An 18,738-nucleotide genomic window follows, 5' to 3' on the forward strand; every position below is an offset into this window, starting at 1 on the left:
TTCTATTGAAAATAGGATAGAATAGAATCTTGAGAAACAAGGGGCTGGCTATAAAGTTGGTCAGAAAATGCAACCTGGTTTCTCTAAAGGCTTTAGATGGGGATGCATATTTCCATTCTTTGAAGAGAATAACCTAACTTTTGCTAAATTCATGACGTTCCTTTGAAGAAAATTTTGGGAAAATGTTTTTGACAATAATTTTCCTGTCAGCAGGGTTTTTTTAGAAGTAGACCTAATCTACCTGATATGGTATTGCCCTGAGAGCACCTCTGAATACTTACAAGCAATACAGTGAAAGTATCAATATGTTAGTGAAAGGAATATTAAATTCCACATTTATGAAGAAGCAGTTTAAGTCCAAAATTCTACCAAAAATGGGGGGGTTCTTTCATTTAGACTGTGTGCCTGTGATTGAAAGCACTTTGGTTCAAACATTGCCCAAAGTATCTACGATCAAAATCAATGGGATCTGATAGCAGAGCTCAATCAAACTGAACCTAAGGGCTTGGACTGTCCTCCCAGCTGAGGCAGGGAAGTGCACAAGTTCAAGGAGAGCAGCAGGCAAAAAAAACTTGTATTTTCCTAACTGCATTTTTGGTGGCTGAACAGGTATATGGCTTCCTGTGACTTCAACGTTAAGTGTAAAGAGCTTGCACTGACAGAGCAGGTGCCAGAGCAGGGTTTCTCCAGGCCTGTCCCAGAATATTGTCCTTAGGGAGGCAGTGGCTGGTGCTGCCCTCAGCTAATTAACAGAACACTTTTGCAGGACCTTACCTCACTTGACAGTCTTTTCATCTCTTGCTTCCGCTGTTGCTCTGCAACGTTTGCCACAGACTCAGCCAAGTGGTTGAGCTCTTGCTCCTTTGGAGCTCCCATGAAGTTCAGCAAAGGAGGCTCCCAACCATTTCGGAAACGGGGAACATAAGGGGGAATAAAATGGTCCTTTGGCCATTCAGCTCTGTGTGAAAAGCAAATTAGAAATCTGTGTCAAGGGCCACACTGGTTTAATAGGGATCCTATAAATTGAAATGCTTTAGAATTTTTATCAGTATAGAGGAGAGGCTGGGATTACAGTACAGGCAGAATCATGCTAGGAAAGAGAAAATCAGCAGAACACATTTATTTATCACAACTATCCTCCCTGCAGCGCCCTGCAGAAAAGAATTTGCTCCTTCTATAAGGACATGTCCGTGCTAAAGCACAACAAACAGAAGTTTTTAGCAAAGGATGGGTAATAGAAGAATCAATCAAAACAAATCTAGGACTTGTTTTAACAGTGAGACATGGGCAAAAATATTGCAATGCTCTATTTGTGTGAAAGCACCAACAAAAGACTGAAAGAAAGCATCAGCTTTGTAAGAACACCTGAAAGCAGGCATGAAGCATGGAAGCTACGCCTAAACCGAAAAATAAACAAATGCTTTCACAGACGTAAACCCCACCCAACTCTACATGCTCCAAGACACAAGAACTATCATCACATTTGCTGTTTCATAGTCCAGATTGATCTTTTTAAAGACTGTACTACTTTTCAGAGTTCCCCTAGCATTCTCTATTGTAATACCAAGCACCTAAATGAATGCTTTCCTGCTCTGCCTTTGCACTACCCATAACACTCTGTCCCACAGCATAAATTACTGTGTCCTCACAGTGGAAGCAGAAACAGGAGTGTACCTTACAGTCTTTTAACAGGCTCGTTGCTGACACTGCTCAAAATCAAGGGACAAACGCTGCCAGCCAGGAGCAGTCAGCAATTCCCAGCTTATTAGCAGGCCTGGGATTGGTCAATAATCCCTGATTTTATCATCCCCCTCTCCTGCTACACCCCACCCCAGGGTACCTCTGGATACTGAGATCAATCACGCCATCAATTCTAATCTGCATGGGTCAGCCAACTACATTTTAAGTGCTTCATTCTTCACCACCAAACACAAGCTATTTCTCTTTCCATTACCCTTTTTTCAGGATGGACTGAACAAATGGAGTAGTTCCCAAGACAGGGAGCCCATTATTTTGCCCAGTGATCCATTCTCCCTGCAAGGGGCTCCAACGCTATGAGGCCATTTCCACTCCATCCATGCAGCCTTCCTTACACTCTACAGCTTTCAATGAACCAAATCATTAATAAAAACAAAAATCCATCTGGTAGACATTTGTGTTCCAATCTGAGATCTGAGAGCAGGGATAAATAAACACAAAAACCGTGCTGCATTTCCAGCCCAAGCGATTGCGTACTTCATCATCATTAAATGTACTTATCTACCACAGATTACAGAGTCCAAATGCACTTTGCTAATTTAAGATTTTTCTTTTGCATGCTCAGTTCACCTAATTTCAAGCTACAGAATTACCTCGAACCCAAGAAATGCATAAAGAAGTCAACTTCCAGCTAAGCTAAATCGTAACAGTGAATCCATTCAATGCAATGTTTAAGGTATGCACACGTGGCACAGTTCAGTCAATTAACTTTTTTTTATAATTATAAACATTTTTATAGCATTATGATGCTTGTAAAGAAGTAAGTACATTGTAAATTTTTAACTTTTAATAATCATTGGAAATTGAAAACAGACATTTGTAGCTCTTATTTAATAGTTTGTCACTTTTTATTGCATCTTCAAATTGTTTTTTTAATGAAGTCCAGATAGATGGGCTGGAAAAAAAATGGTGAAGAACAACTGGAAACATGCAAGGGACAGTTCAGAAAAACGTACTCCAGAAGATTATGTCAAGAGGTTCTGGATATCACTGACAAAAAAAAAAATTCTCTCTGCATTTTCTCTCCTTGAGATCCCAAATCCAAGTGAAGCTAAAGAGTTCCTTTCCAAAACCTTCAAAGAACAGTTCCAAAGAGTCCAAATCCTAACAAAGTAATATTGAATTTATTGGGGGCTGGATAACCTGGTTAAGATCGTGTCAATAAACTTGATTTTTAGAGATGTCCTCTCAAATCTGAAGACTTTTGCTCACCTGGCTTTGGTCCATGAATCACCCAGGGACATCCACAGCTGTCCCTCCTCGCTGGTGACCGTGTATCGCAGGAAGTCTATGGTGTCTTTTGTCAGGAGGGGGCTGAGCACAGTGCCAGCAAGCTCTGGACCTCCTGTTGTCTGCACCACCTAAACCCAAGGATTAAAATAATGTCAAGAACACACACACTATCAGCAAGGAAGTGGCTGTGAATTTATGTTATCTGCAGTGCTGCTAGGAAACAGTCATTACTCATAAAAAAACCACTCCCCCCAGAAGTAAAAACCCCCCTGAGAATCTAACAGTGTGTCTTGATGTCCTAAAAACTAACTAAACTATTTATTGCTGAAGAACTGTTGTTCTGGTCATCAACCATTTTTTATTTAGACCCACCCTGGGCAGTGTTATTTTTGCTTTACTGATCAAAGCCACACATACTTCCATTAAATATGCTTTCAACTCTCCTCCTGCACTATGTAGAGAATCTCAATTTTTTATTGCTAGTTAAAAATTATAATGGCAAAGTGTAACACAAAGCTAAAGATGATTTAAATAAACACATTTAATAGATGGGAAAATATGCAAAAAAGGATATAAATAATTTTCTAAAGAAAACCTCATCCTGAGATACAAACATTTCTCCTTAGTTATTGTCCAGGGACACAACATTTCAATCTTGTTATCACTGAAAAGGTTACAGAGCTTTTAAATACAAGAGTTCTGAAGGTAAACACTCAGAAAACTGTAAAACCTTACCATATGTAATGGGGTAAAGAGAAAATGAACCAGATCAGCTGCACTAGGATTTTGGATATGGAACTTCAACTTGGCCTGAAGGAATAAAACAAATGATATGTTTTAAGAAACATTTAACTATTAAGGGAATAAATACTTCACATAAGAATGGCCATCCCCTGCTCAGGTCCACCTAAGCCCAGGGCTTTGCCTGCGACACCCAGTAAGTGCAAGTGCTCATCCATCCCATTGCTCTTGAATCCATGCATATTTTAGCACCTCTTGTGCAAAACAAGATGTTCCACAACTAAATTATATTATGAAGCAGCATCTCCTTTGGGAATTTGACTCCGCTTTCTTTCATTAGTATTTTGTTCTCCAAATAAAATTCAGTTATCCTTCTCAACTCACTTTTCTAGCAATGCTCATAACCATTTACAGACTTATTAGATTATTCCTGAGTCTGGCCTTTTCCAAGTTGAAGTAATTCCTTTGAGCATTCTTGTCCACCCTGCACCTTCTTCAATTTTGCTACACTGGAAAAAAATCAGGCCAGGTAACATAATGGCATATTGATGCTCTTTGTTAATGTTCTGTTGTCTTTTTTTCCCTGATGGCTTTTACCACTTGCTTGGTTGATCACACTGAGCACAGATGTCTTTCTCCCAGGAACCTCTACATCAACATTTTGTTCTGATTTGTTTTATGTATGAGATTTTTCTTCACCAGTCCATGACCATCATATCTATCAACCCTGAATGTCATGTATCACTTTATCTGTTATAATAAGATATTTCTACAAAGGACCTCTGAGATCATCAAGTCCAACCTACGACCAAACACCACCATAAAAAAAAATATTCTAAAAACCCCAAACCATTAAAATTCACTGATACAGATTCTCAGAGGATTTCTTTTGTCTACTGATCACCCATTGGCTTTGCAGGCTCCAGAAATAAGAAGCCCAAATGTGCTTTAAAGAGTTATAGTAGTTTCTATTGCATCTTGCCATCTGTTCCTCAAACTGCTTTTGGCTACCCTTGTTCTGCTCTCACATCCAACTGTCCCTCCAAATGAAGAAAGGAGGAGGATTTTGCTTCTAATCACTTCCTATACATTGTTCCTCAGTCATAACAACCCAGCCTCAGTCTATCTGAAGTTTTTTGACAGATGGTAGACATTTCTAGAAGCTTCCACCATGTGGTTTTAAAATGATTTCCATTCTACTCGAAGATTTTATTCTTCTAGCTTCTCCTTTTATTTTTAAACCAGATTCTTCATTTAACACAGTTCTCCTTGCCTGACATAAAGCACAAACTTCAGGTTTTTGTTGCTCCTGCAAAGCTGCTGAAGTAAAGCATTGTTACAGCACAACCCCTCAAAAGCAACACTAGAACCAGGTCCCAGGGGCTGCTGAGCATCAAAACAAGAGCTGTGACTTCTCCTGCACAGAAGATAAAGATTCAAAGAAGCACAGGTTGTTCTTGGGGAAAAAACTAATTTAAATGCAGAATGTAGTAAAAAGAATGGCAAAAGCCCTGGACATTATGCCTTTTACTGAGAAGGATAAGCATGTTCCAAGACATTCATCCTCCCTCAAAACAGCAATCCCTTAAGGTCAGAATCACAACACTTGATGTAGCTTTTTTGGTTTTTTGGGTTTTTTTGGTTTTTTTAAAGATATTTTTAACATGTCTAAATATTTCCTACAGCCCTGCAATCAGAATCCATTCCCCATGAGGAAGAAAGAAGCTGATTTGACTCAGTGAATTCAAGAACAGTTTTCCCCATGGGCATAGCCTCCCCAGCAACTGGAAGGGACACTCAGTGTCTGACAGCAAATGCTTTGAAGGTGTCCCACTTGCTGCCTCTCTCGAAGAGGACACTCCCACTTGCAAAAGAGGAGATGCCAGGAGAAGGCTCTTGAATTATCATCTCTGCTTATTGAGAACCTATAAAGAGACAGCAATTTGTTGGATGGAGCGTTCTGAGGCCAGAAGGTCCTGGGTAATGATGGCAACAAGCACAGGGAGTCTGATGGGCATGGCTGAATAAAACTAAATCAAGGCCACAGCTGGTGATGCTGGCAAACACACAACAGAGCTGTGATCCCCACAGACCTTCCTAGGAATCCTCTTATGACTCAAAATCAAATTTCCCAAGTAAAAGGCTTTAAAGAACCAGGAAAGGAAGAAACACAGTGATGCTGAAAACCAAATATGCTCATCTAGTCATTGCGTAGAGAACCTGAGGAGCAGCATCCCAAAGCTCAGAGGCCAACTTAGGCCAGAGGTAGCCAGCCCTGGTCTGGTCTCACATCTCATATCCACTAGTAGTCACTTACCAGAAGGTTGAAGCCATGCTTGAATTTTTGGAAGCAGTCAACAAATTCATCTGGAGGTGGTGGCTTTGCACGGAGAGTAAGAACACCCTCTGGTGAACAAAATGAGGCTTTTATATATCCATTCATATGTATATAACTGCCATAAATATTCCAGATAGAGTAAACATGTAAATGCATAATAAATTTACCATCTTACAGAATTTTGTAAATAAAGAACCAAGGCAGGAGCATATTCTGTGGTCACATCTCTAATAAATCACTCCCCACTGACTTCAAGCAAATGCTTTTGATAGGTTTCCCTCTGAGAATATGATGCACAGGAACTTTCGTGCTCAAATTGAGAGAAAATTACTACACTGATTAAAAAAAACCCAACCAAGCAACACAAAAAGACATTTCCTGGCTCCTTCAATTATCCTTAGAGAAACAGAACTGTGTGCAGAAAGAACTCCTACCTCCAGGTCCTTTCTTTTTACTTTTCTTAGTTTTCTTCCTCTTTGAAAGTTCAGCAAATGCTTCAGCAGCTTTTTGCAGTTTGGTAACAAAATACTCTATGTCATCCAAAATATGGTTCAGAATTTGCTATGGGAGAAAAGACAAGTAAGTGTTTCTCTACAGAATCTATAGCAGAAATACTCCAGAAATTGAAATGTCCAGACTCTCAGACACCAACAGCTTCCTTGGAACAAATTCCATGCTGGAACATTCTGTATTTAGATGCCTTGTGTTTTTAAATTTACATACCTGTAAAGTATTTTAAATTTTGTTTTTTTAAAAACGTAGGGCTGCTGGAAATTTTCAAAGTATGTGTAACAAGGTTGTTAAGCTCAGATTGTAATTCCACAATTTGTTTCCACATTAGATTTTTGCCGAAAGCACATGAAAAAATTCGAATTATTTGAATGGACAGCATTTTCATAAAGAGTATAACTTCATAATCTCCTTATGAAATGCTAAGTACTCAGCTATTTGGTGACGCTCTCTACAAATTAAGCTGTTTGTAGAGAAGTGCTCTTTGAAGAATTGATTTCAAAGAGTAACTGGAGAAGAATGAACGAACCCTGGGGGAAAACACAAATACACCAATCCAACAGGACCCAACATGCTCTCCTCAAGACCCTCTGATGTTGCTGAGGGCAACAGCAGAGTGGAGAAGTAGAAAGTTACAAATGACACATGGGGCAACATTTCATCTTGTAAATGCCATAGAACATGCCCAATGTTGGTGCTTGTAGGCAAGAAGGCTTTAAATTATAAATAAACATGGGTCCACCTGTCTTCAGAAATGATCATGTTTATTTTCCAGGTATTACACATATCCAAGCCCTGCTAAATTGATGGAATTTTTGATCCTTACATAGTTTGCTGAAATCAGTCTACTGAAAAAAATTACAATTTATATTTCTAGCTCTCCACAGCAGAAAACCTGCCATCAACATTCAGTGTGTTTTTCTTTCTTTTTAAAAAAGAAAATTAAGAAAAAAAACTACCACCTGTTCATTTTTAGATCTACCACACAAGCAGAGGCTGCTTGGAAAGCTTTTCTCCAGAGCTGAATTTCCCACGTGGAGAAAGTCTCCCCACAAAGGAGAGTTGTAAAATTTCACAGACATGAAGCAACATTTGTAGCTTCTCACTTACAACATCTCTGTCAATCCTGGCTGCTATCATCTCTGCAGTTTCTTCCTGCTCATGGTATTGTCTGTGCTTTTCATCTGCAAAGAGGGAAGAAGAGAATAAGACATGCATATATGTGGAATTAGTATACTAGTATGTAGCAATTTCTATACAGTTTATGCTTTAAAGTAAGAAAAAGATGCTCAAAACTCTACCATTCCCTTTTCAAGGACTCCCAACAAGCTGAAAATCTTGTACCTTAATGCCTGATCCTGTCAAGTCTCAAGGAAAAAGCTTCTGTACATGCTTTCAGTCAACTTAACTGAAATGATAACTAATGAAGTTAACTGCAGAAGTGTGGTACCAGGCTTTAAATAAAAATAAAATTCAGCACGAAGTGGCAGATTGTAAATACAACGTAATTAGGAATCATCCCATTTTGCAAAACATGCTGAAAGCTACTCCAGTAGAAGCAAACAAGAAAGAGTGCAGCCACGGCTTTGAAGACAATTCTGATGCAAAAAGTTATTAGCAAAAAGGGATGCCAAATCTGGAAACACAGAAAGAAGAGAGAATGATGTGACAGAACTGATATTTACAAATAACAACAGCCAGAGTCAGTGACTTGTTTGAAAAGAAGGGTGACTTTTTTGAGGAATTATAAGTTTTGCATTTTTAACCCACATTAACTACTGCACTGCATTTGTGAACAGGTGGGATTTCAGTGAATACATTTTAGAAAAGATCCACGTGAGTGGAGTAAAAGAAACTGCAGGGAATCAGATCCACAACTGGTCTGACAAGACACTAAACTAATGAAACTTTTCTGATGTGAGAACTCAAGCAGAAGAACAAGATAGCCTTTACTCATAACAGATTTAATACTGTAGGTAGATAGATTAAATAGTTCTTAACATTTCAGATTTCCCTTAACATTTGTAGCTGTTTTCTTTGCATAGTTGTGTATTGTGTTAAGTGATATAGATATAATTTAATAAAACAAAAATTATAAGGAATCCAAGGTTTTTTAATGGTACAGTCTTCATACCGTCTATTAAAAGAACCCAAGCAAACGAACTAAAAAAGGCCTCATCTTATCCTTTTTAGTCTGTTTTACAGGAGGAGCTTTATTCTTTCTAAAGAACTTCTCTTTTTAAAGAAATCGGATCAAAATGTATTTCCCTAAGGGATGCGAAAAAACACACAAACAACCACTAAACAGAAAAATCCAAACCCGTTAGCAATGTTACAGTTACAGCATTTCCTATTTAATGCTTTAAAAAAGACAAACCTAATTAGCCATACCAGCCATTATAAAGATAAATATAACATAAATAAATAACACTGATCTCAAAGCACCTTTTAATCCATGACTGCATTTTTTAATTGTCCAAAATACCCGGCCCTACTCCTGAGGAGAGCATCATTAGATAACATTACTGTGTTACTGCTACCACCCTGACAAAAAAAGCCCAGATCAAAACCTGTAACCCACACCCCCACCCAGCCAGGCACAAGTGAAAGCAGCTCCCAACAGGAATCCAGAAAATGGGTAAATGCAAGTAGATGACAAGTCAGATTATGACAGGCAGATCTCACTCCCCAGATCAGGCAACAGTGGCTTGGGGCATCCCAAGCTAGGCTGGGAGAATCATGGCATCAGCTGCCAGCAAGGGCAGAGGGCTGACCTTGTGCAACCATTTCTGCATCCTCTTACTGTCATCATGAAAGTGGTCTTTCCAAATTATTTCTCTTGCTACCAAGCATCATAAAAAGCCACTCTTTGGCACCCCAGTGTGTGGCAGCAGGCCCCCAGCAATACTCACAGTCCCCCTGCTCCGAGGCCCACGCCGACCACGCTGCCACGCGGCTCCGCACGTCCACCTGGGTGATGGTCCCGGGGGGCACGGGGGCAGGGGCCCGTGGGGGCGGTGGGATGGCACTGTCAGCTTTGGATATCATTCTAGAGGAAGAGGAGAAAGCCCACAAATGACACTCGAAGGAAAAAAACGTTCTGTTCTCTAGTGCTTAATCAGAGAAGACAAGGAGGCTTCACAAGGACCTCTTCGACTGCAGACCGCACTATGGGCTTGCCAAGTAAGCAGCACTCAAAGAGCAGGATGTGTAAATATGTTAAACACAGCAGGAAACTCACTCCATGAGGGAGTTAGCAAACCTTTGTCACCTGAGAAATCCCCAAGCAGTGCCAAAGAACACGACGAGACCTGCCAGTTTGCAACAATAAATTCAGTGCCTTGGATTTAGCAGGTGATGTTTTTACTACCACAGGCAGTTGTAAGGGCAGGACTTGCCTTTATTATGAGAGCAAATTAGATTTGAAGCTCCCTTTCAGCCATCACAAACTAAGTATCTAGTCCCCTAAGTCTGGCCAGTTTTCAGACACCTTTTTCTTAAAACCCTACCAACAAAAGCAAGTTCACTGACAGATTTGTTTTGTAACAGGGGCCTGTTCATCCTGTCTGGATACAAACATATAGATGTTCCCACCTGCAATTTTCCAGTTCTTAGTGTAGTTTTAAATACTGTAAAGAAAGAGGTCTTTGAATTCATTCTGCAGCTTGATACCAACAGACAAAAAAAAAAAAAAATCACAGTAGCTCCTGTCATACATATCCCCCATTCCTTCCCCAGAACTCTATTTAAAAACTAGATCTTCCCCTTAAATTCATCTTTTTTAAACCCATCTCATTCACGGCATTCAACAACAAGACCACAAAATATCAAATGTTGTCTGGTCTTTGAACAGTGACTAACAACGAAAAAAAATTTCCTTTGCCTTTCCTTCCTCCAGTCTCCTTTCAGTCATCAATAACCTTGCAGCACCTCAGAACCTCAGTGAGGCAGGAGGGTCTCTCCCTGTGACCCAGTGCCAGCAGGCACATGATCCAACAGGGAGTAACCAGCACTCAGCTGCCACCCACGTTTGACCTCCGGGCCCCACAGCCCTCGGAGACTGATATCTCGGATTATTTGTCCCAACAGATGTATTGACCTACATTCTTTTCCCAATTAAATCTCATTAGTTTCCCAGCACATCCAATGTGTTCGAGTCCCTCTGGATTGCCTCTTTGTGCTTATACCTGGTTTCAACAGTCCCACAAATGGTGAAGTCTGTTTATTTAATTTTAAACCTGCAGATAAAGTTAGACACAGCTCAGGTTCTGTTTTGTTTTTCTAGGAGTGCCCCTGAATCTAGGAAATCTTCGTAAATTGCACATCAGAATTTAACAGGTATCCAGAACTATTATAAACTCATTCTGAGTTTTATCCAGCAGACACTTCTCTATCTGAGAACAGTTATTACTAAGAGATACTAACAGCGTGTAGCTACATAGTGAACTTCTAACAAGTTACTCCCATCACCATTCAGTATCTAACATATTTGTGCCCTTGCTTCTAAGCCTCTGTTTCCTACCTCTCATTTCTGTATTAATCTTCTCTGAACCCAACAGATTCTTTCCCCCACATTTTCCAACTGGCAGAGAAGCTTTTGCTACCAGGGAAACAAGAAGTCTTCAGCATCATTAAACAGGCAGGCAGGAAGATTATTCAATCTTCAGTTGCTGTTTTATTTAACATCTTCAGATCCCAAAGCCTTTTAGCATAATCTTATTCACTTGGAATTACGGGGAATTTGTGTTTTCAATTTAAATTCTGAACTACTTGACCCATATGCAGAACTGAGACATGCAATGCCATTCTCTGGCAAGTGGAATTGATCTCAGCTGTTCCCATCGCTAAGGTGGACTTGGGAAAGGTAAGACTGACACCATAAACTGACAGAACGTGAGAAAATTATTAAAGCAAGATAAGGCTTTAATACAGATGGCTTTGGAAGTACATTATTAGCTGGAAGGAAAAAAGCTCAAGCCCCCCAAAAAACCCAAAGGACAGCAGGCAGACCTGGAGAGCTTCTGAAGGCTGTCACACTATTTGATGATCCCACACACTGCCAAGAAGTTGGATTTTTACCTCAGTGTTTCAAGCCTCTTCTTTTGTTTCCCACTTTTGCTGTCACTGATTGCACTTTCAATATCTTCATGAATAAAGGTAGCCTAAGGAGACAGGAGCAGAAAATATCAGGTACCAGCTACTGTGTCCAGATATATGAAACAAATATCTCACCTTTAGATAGAGAATACCTTACCAAATCCCATTTATTTAAAAGCACTGGGACAAATTATGCTACACATAAACAGAACAAAGAACAGAACAAAATCTGGGAGTTGGTATTTTTGTCACTACTCCAATCTCAAGCATTATCATCACACAAGTACGTAATCTAGATACCAAATTTGTCTGAACAGCTGTAATTACCTCAAGTCAACTGCTATTGCATAAGCTACTTTTTCCCTCTGCATACGTAATTTCTGGTTGTCTCAAGTATTTTGTTTGTCTCATAGTATAAAAAGAAAACCTGTTATACACAGAAGCAGCCAAACCACTATAGACGGCAGCAGCATAAGCATTAAGAAAGTAACTCGTAATGAAACAATTTCCTTTCAGAAATAATGACAGCCTCCAATTTCTCTCTGTTGTAACAGAAGATGAATTTTTCAGAAGATTCCCTAATCTGTACGTTCCTGCCACTCCACAACTGCAGCCTGCCTCCACCAGTGGCCCCAGAAGTGAAATTTTGATGCACATCTAAAGCATTATTTTAATAGATCTTGCATTAAATAGGTCATGGCTTCTCGTAGGATTTAGAATGCTCTGTTACATGTCTTCAGCTGACAAATTAATTTCCTGCAAAGGCTGTCAAAGCCCAGATCTGTCAGTGTCTGGCTCACTCTGCAAGGACCACTTCTTTCCTAGTACCCTCATAATGCAGAAGTACATACCTTTTTGGGAGGAGCATGTAACTTCTGCTACGACCAGAAGACATTGTTGAATTTAGGATTCAAGGGGATTACAGAACTTTTCAGGCTATAATGGATTGCGCTACAGAATAGTTATGAGGGATACCATAAGTTTACAGAATTAATAGAAAAAAACTTTAGAGGATCAGAGGAACTTAAACCCAGAAGATTTCCACTAATCCAACACTCTTGGTATTTACTATTTAAATTTTTTCTTGTTTATGAAATGTTAGAATGCCCCAAATGGTATTGATTCTTAACTATTTTTTATTGCAGAGGCTCCTGGGGTTGCTTGTAACTTCTAACAAAAGCAGGGAAAAGCCAACAAGGACCTGAACTTTCAAAACCAGAAAAAGTTTCACAGGTAAGGAAAAAACCCCAGGGTATGGCCACAGAATCAAACAATACCTCAGAACAAAGGGAGATCCTGGACTCCCAAGTCATGCTTACATACTCTACATTTTTATGGGTACATAGAGTAACAACTTGAAAAATGAAATGAAAAGAGACCAACTCCACATGTTGAGAAGCTGGGTCCAAACACTCTTCAAAAGGGATCCCCACATTATTTAACATAATAACCCCTGAACTTCTGATAGGGTCTCACTTTCCTTTCAAACAGCAAGTTCTGTGCAACAAATCACAGAATAACTAATCATCCTCACACCACTCTCACCACACTCATTCCAAAACTGTTGCACAGTGTGATTAACAATCTGTTGTTTCAAGACAATGATACAAACTACTACAAAGGAATTAAGAAATCCCCATGAAATTATCAATTGGAATTACAGAGAATAACTGACAAAATTAAAATTTATAACCTCAGAAATAAAGAAGAATTGCAGAATACATTAAGAAAATAATTTACACTTGAAGGTAATATTTTAATCAGAGACTAGCAACCTCTTTCCTTGTTTCGCCCCTCCTGCAAGGAATATTTTCCCTTTCAAGATCTCTCCAGCAGAGCAGAGATGCAGAGAGGTGAGATGTAGAGAATGTTTAATTGTTCAGTGACAAGGAGAGCAGAAAGAGTAGGTAAGACTCAGGGCTCAGATGAGCTCTTTGCAGGTTATAAAACAAATTTGAGACAACTCAAATTCCTTTACACCACTTTTTTCAGAAGTGTGAAGGCAAACCATAGATATTTTTCCAGAGCTTTATACATTTGCCAACCTAAATTAGCAGCTACAGAGCCCAGGAACCAATATTTAGAGTAAGGACATATTTGAATGTGCATGAGGGATTCAGCTTAAATACTGGATTACTCCTTTGCAATACAAACCACACTACATTTACTAACATACTGTCAGTAGTGCTGATATCATAAGTGCATTATCTTTTAGCATATTTATGAGAATAGAAGTACAGAATTATTTTCTATGAATCAGCTCATTTGTCTTTATCCACTGTACTGGTCAATTCATACAATCTCCCCTATGCAAATAAGTCACAGCAGACCTCCATTATTATCTTACCTTAATTTCATCACACTGGAAAAGATGCAAATCAGGCTTGTTTTGGGTTGGTTCTTTACATATTAATGCAAGAATTGAATTGTAGTTGCATGCATTCATCACAGCTTGGCAATGCTGAATTGTGCTTAAAGGAAAATTCTCCAGTTCATTCTGTCAGAAGAGAGGGGAAAAAAAAAAGGAAACACAAAATACCACCTTACTATACAGTGTACTGATCTCAGAAAAACTGCATGAGCTAAAAAGGGAAAGTGATAATAAGCTAATTAAAATCTTCAGTCTCACATACATCGTTTTTCTGCTTGCTCCCTTTTTCTCTCTCTCTCTGAAAATGAGACTGTCACTCACAGATCTTACCTTTGATTCCAAGTCCACCAAACTGACAGCTTTGTCATCCACTTGAAGAATCATGTCTTGAGTCCACACTTTGCCTTTGGCATCCAACAATTTCAGCTTCCTTATTCCATCATCTACTGTAATCATTGCCTCTTTTCGGTCCAGAACAAAGGTGGTCAAGTGCTGGTGAATAAGACACACATTTAAAAGATATTATGATTGCAATTCTCCCTATTGTTCAGAAGTGTCAGTATTTAAATTGTCAGGAAGTAGCAATGCAAATTATTCATGAGTAAAAGTGCCTTTGTGTATGACAGAGCCCACCTCTAATACATGAGAAAGGCTGTTTAGTCCATAATGTCATTTTAAGTCAACTTATTTTTGTAGCTTGCTTTTCGACAGCCACTGTCATTTCCTCACTGCTCTAAGCAGTTAGACTTGAAGGCACATTCTGACATCCTTCAGGTACCAAAGCTAGAACCAAACCATGAGTTTTAATTAGCTTTCTTGAGGTGTGAAAACCTCTCTCTCTCCTGGCAAGCTCAGTTCAGGAGGTGCCAGCGGAAGCCTCCCAGAAGCTCACTGCCAATGCAGCTCCACCACCACCCGGACCCAGAGTGTCCTCATCTCTTCCAGAGCTGCCAGGTAGCCTGCTGGTGGCAACCAGGATGGGCTTGCATCTAACTGGGACACCTTATGGACAGGCTGGTCACTTTTATGTGCAACACGGTAGAAAATAGTAACTACTTTTGCTCACCATCAGCTTGGAATATTCTCCAGATTCAATTAATGGCCTGGAAAATAAATAGTACCTCACAAACATCACCTCAGCTAGCTTCCCTGTCATTATGGTTGTGGCAATTTCTCCTTCAGCATGCCAACTGTGCAAGAAAACCCACAAAATTGTTTCATTTTGTTCAGGCATAAATCCACCTTCACATCCTTATTGAAGATCTGGTAACGCTCATTCAAGCTGAACCACATTTAATATATGCCTGCATATTTTTCTTCTACATAACTTTAAAAAATAATAAAAAAGAATTAACTGTGCTTTCTTCTATTACAGGATAACAGCACTTGGCAATTACAGAGAAGAAAGTAGGTGTAAGCTGCATATAATCAAAGCATTTAAAAGAAGTAAAGGGAAACAAACTCTGTACTGGCTGCTTACCCAGGAATGCCTAGATTCCAAATGCAAGTACTAATTGTAATGTCAGTACAGGACCTAAACTGTTATGAAGAAACCACACAAAAATAGACAGGCAATCAGAACCAACACATGTATTTATTGATGAGCTGATCATAGTACTGAAGCACTTGAAATTAGGAGTCTTCTGCATATGATCTCACAATCCACAGATGATTTAAAACCCAGCAAAAAGGAGCTGAGAATCCGTGGTACTTGCAAGACTTGGCTTAACCCATGGCACTGGTCTGATGGCAGGAGGAGAAAGTTTGAGCCCAAGTAAGGCTACAAAAGGAGGCACTACATTTAAAAGTGCTTAACAGGTTACATACAGGCACTCAGGCTGACCCTGCTGAGTATTTTAAATATGAGAGCAGCATGCAGTAATTCTGCAAAGCAGCTCAAGACAGCAAGTTACACACTTTGCTCTTCACACTGGGGAAGAATCTGTGCAGGCAGAACGTATTTAACTGCTACATATTCGACTCACTGGGGCTTTGAGGGGTTAATGCTCAGCACTTTATGAATATTCTAATACCTCTGCTGATTATAGCTGATCAGAGTATTAGTTTTAAATATCATCCAGTGTGCCTTGCCAGCAGCACAGCGTTATTCAGCTGTGCCTCATCTTTGCAAGGAGCCAGGTTCAGAGACAGGGCAGGACAAGATGTTGTCTTGATGCCCCGTTGAGAAGTCCTGGCTGTTTGCCAAGCTACACACAACTTTGCTTACATTTTTCTACATCCAAATTCGAGCTCATTACAGCAAAGCTATAGAATTTGAGACATTTCAGTGTAATCTGTTCTGAAGTGACCCCAGGCTGGCAGGATATTTTGGAAGATGCATGTGCCTTCAAGCTTGTATATCCTCAGAAAACATGTAGGCAAAAATAACTGCATGCAACTGAAATCTGTAATTGGTGTCTCACTCTCATCTCACCTCTACGTGATACTGTGACGTTTCAGATATGCTGCTGACACTGTCTCGTGCATAGTTCTTCCTTTGTTCTAGAGATGGGAGGAAAAGAAAGAATAATTATTCATTCAATGTCTCATCCTGGTGTCTTGAGTGTTTCTCAGAGATACTTTGGACAATTGTAGATAAGAGAAGAGGAGATAAGCTGTGGTTAATATCTGTATTTCAGCAGAAAATACCAACACCCCACAGGGTCCATTCTTACGTCAGCAATGTTAACAGAGAGCTGGTGGGTGCACACAAAAGCACTTATCTCATCCAGTGAGTCAGGACACCGGAGGGGAGCAGTGCTCTGACTGGAAACACTTCCTTGGGAAGCCTGATTATTAAAATCTTTGGCTTGCCACTTTAGTAGCAGTGTGATAAACTAGCATTGGGCTCGCTGTGTTTATATGAACGCCCTTGAAAGCAAAAGTATTTTCTGATATATCCAAACACTTCTCAGGTTAAATCTGCAAGACGGCAAAGCCACACACAAAAAAAGACCTGACTCATCCTTTATTTCTTCATAAAGTATTCAATTCATTGAATTGCTAATGTAGAAATAGGCGTGGAAATATACATATATACACCAAAATATCTCTAAACAGGAATGCTTTTCAGCTAACAGAACACAATGCTGCAAAAACAGAAACATCACGTGTCTTTTACTCTGTACAATAGATGCACGTTAAAACAGGAGAGGAAGGATGGGGAAAAGCAAGATGAAGACACAACACACACCCACACCTCAAAATAATGAATTTAGATGAATACTGAAGAACACTTTTCAACTCTAGTGGAAAAGAATTGAATACAACATATGGAAATGTTGGGGTTTTTTCACTACAATCACTTAAGTGCCTGATCTGGAACATCAGGAGCTTTGTTGTGAAAAAGTCACTAAGGGAGTGGCTGAGAGGGGTCTAAGGAAACTCTGGAAGTAGGTCATTTTTTTTCTATATTTCATTTAAAATCTCAGTTTCTGAGATTTTCTTCAAGTAAAATAGGTGGTTTGATTTTTTTTCATATGATGAAAATTCAAAATACATCAATTTCATCACACCTGGAGTAGCTGGAGGTAAAAGAGAAGTGATTTTGTTGACAGGAAGGTTAGGTTACTTTTTGCAAAATAAAAAAATCTAAATACTACCAAGCATATGATCTGTGACATACAGAGATCTGCAGTGAGGACATCATAAAAGCCCCCCTGCAAAGGTCTCTTCTGTGACCAGGGCTCCTTCACACAGGAATTCCAGGTGCAAAAACAGCAGTGCCCTCATTTTCAGATGTCACTTGTGGAAGCATTTGTCACATTTTATAAACACACCATTATCTCTCCCCTTTGCAGTGTTTTTCATGAAAAACAAGTTTCTGAAATACATCACTGGCTTGAAGCCCCCCTCCCACGGTGACAAATGCCACTCACAGAAGAGAGCCATCCTAATCCTGTACAGCAGCTGCTCAGTTTGCTTCAGCAAGAGAAGTGTGCAAACAGTCAAACTTAAGAACACCACAGATTATCAGAATTTTTAGCCAGGTGTGTGAACATTTAAAAATAGATATCTTACTTTCATTATGCATCATTCTGAAATCCCAGGGCAGAGGATCAACACTCATTATTCCATCTGTATCTACTATTTCTGCTTTTGCAGCATGTCACTTAAATTATTTTTTCAGTTGATTGTCTTTGTAACCACAACACACACACATGCACACCCCAAAAACGCAGTCAGTAAAGCAGTACTGCCTGATTTGCTACCTTTCTTTTTTTGTTTGGATGATGATCTGAAGAAGTAAAGTCCATCTGTTCCTAAAGAACAAGGGGATTAAAAAGCAGTATCTAGTTTATTCCCATAGAATTATTCACATCTCCAAGGGGATCAGTTAGCAGTCTTCTGCTGTGGACTGTAAATGATACTTAAATACTGTTCAGTAAGAAAGAATATATGCTTTGAAATAAAAAAGAAAAAATTACTTGTTTCAATTAACAATGCACCAAATACTCAGTTTTGAGTGTTATCTTCTTTTAGGTAAACAAAAATGTAAGTTTTATGCTATTAAATTAAACAAGCATGAGAAAGTTTACAACCACTGTAAAATTTATCAATGCTGCAAAGAGTAACAGTTGGAGTTGCTTTAAATAAACAAAGAAAGTCTGGCATATGTAGAGGCTCCAAAGGAATTAAAAAGAAGAGAGTAAATTTTGCAGGAGGCTCCTTATTCTGCCTCACCTAAGTT

General features: G+C 39.3%; 1 protein-coding gene across 4 annotated transcripts in view; it reads right to left on the bottom strand.

Annotated features, from left to right (window-relative positions):
- The window catches only part of EPS8 (epidermal growth factor receptor pathway substrate 8), a 127,554-nt gene that overhangs the window by 24,600 nt on the left and 84,216 nt on the right, over nucleotides 1-18,738 (bottom strand). For all 4 annotated transcript variants that reach the window (XM_048302506.1, XM_048302508.1, XM_048302505.1 and 1 more), the window contains 11 exons: nucleotides 16,483-16,550; nucleotides 14,379-14,540; nucleotides 14,025-14,174; nucleotides 11,660-11,742; nucleotides 9,493-9,629; nucleotides 7,691-7,764; nucleotides 6,505-6,631; nucleotides 6,050-6,138; nucleotides 3,727-3,801; nucleotides 2,971-3,119; nucleotides 775-958 (listed from right to left, as the gene is read on the bottom strand). In XM_048302506.1, the coding sequence (XP_048158463.1) occupies nucleotides 775-958; nucleotides 2,971-3,119; nucleotides 3,727-3,801; nucleotides 6,050-6,138; nucleotides 6,505-6,631; nucleotides 7,691-7,764; nucleotides 9,493-9,629; nucleotides 11,660-11,742; nucleotides 14,025-14,174; nucleotides 14,379-14,540; nucleotides 16,483-16,550 (1,298 nt within the window). The remainder of the gene's footprint in view (nucleotides 1-774; nucleotides 959-2,970; nucleotides 3,120-3,726; nucleotides 3,802-6,049; nucleotides 6,139-6,504; nucleotides 6,632-7,690; nucleotides 7,765-9,492; nucleotides 9,630-11,659; nucleotides 11,743-14,024; nucleotides 14,175-14,378; nucleotides 14,541-16,482; nucleotides 16,551-18,738) is intronic.

Source organism: Corvus hawaiiensis, chromosome 4, assembly GCF_020740725.1.
Source record: "Corvus hawaiiensis isolate bCorHaw1 chromosome 4, bCorHaw1.pri.cur, whole genome shotgun sequence".
NCBI classification, from domain to species: Eukaryota; Metazoa; Chordata; class Aves; order Passeriformes; family Corvidae; genus Corvus; species Corvus hawaiiensis.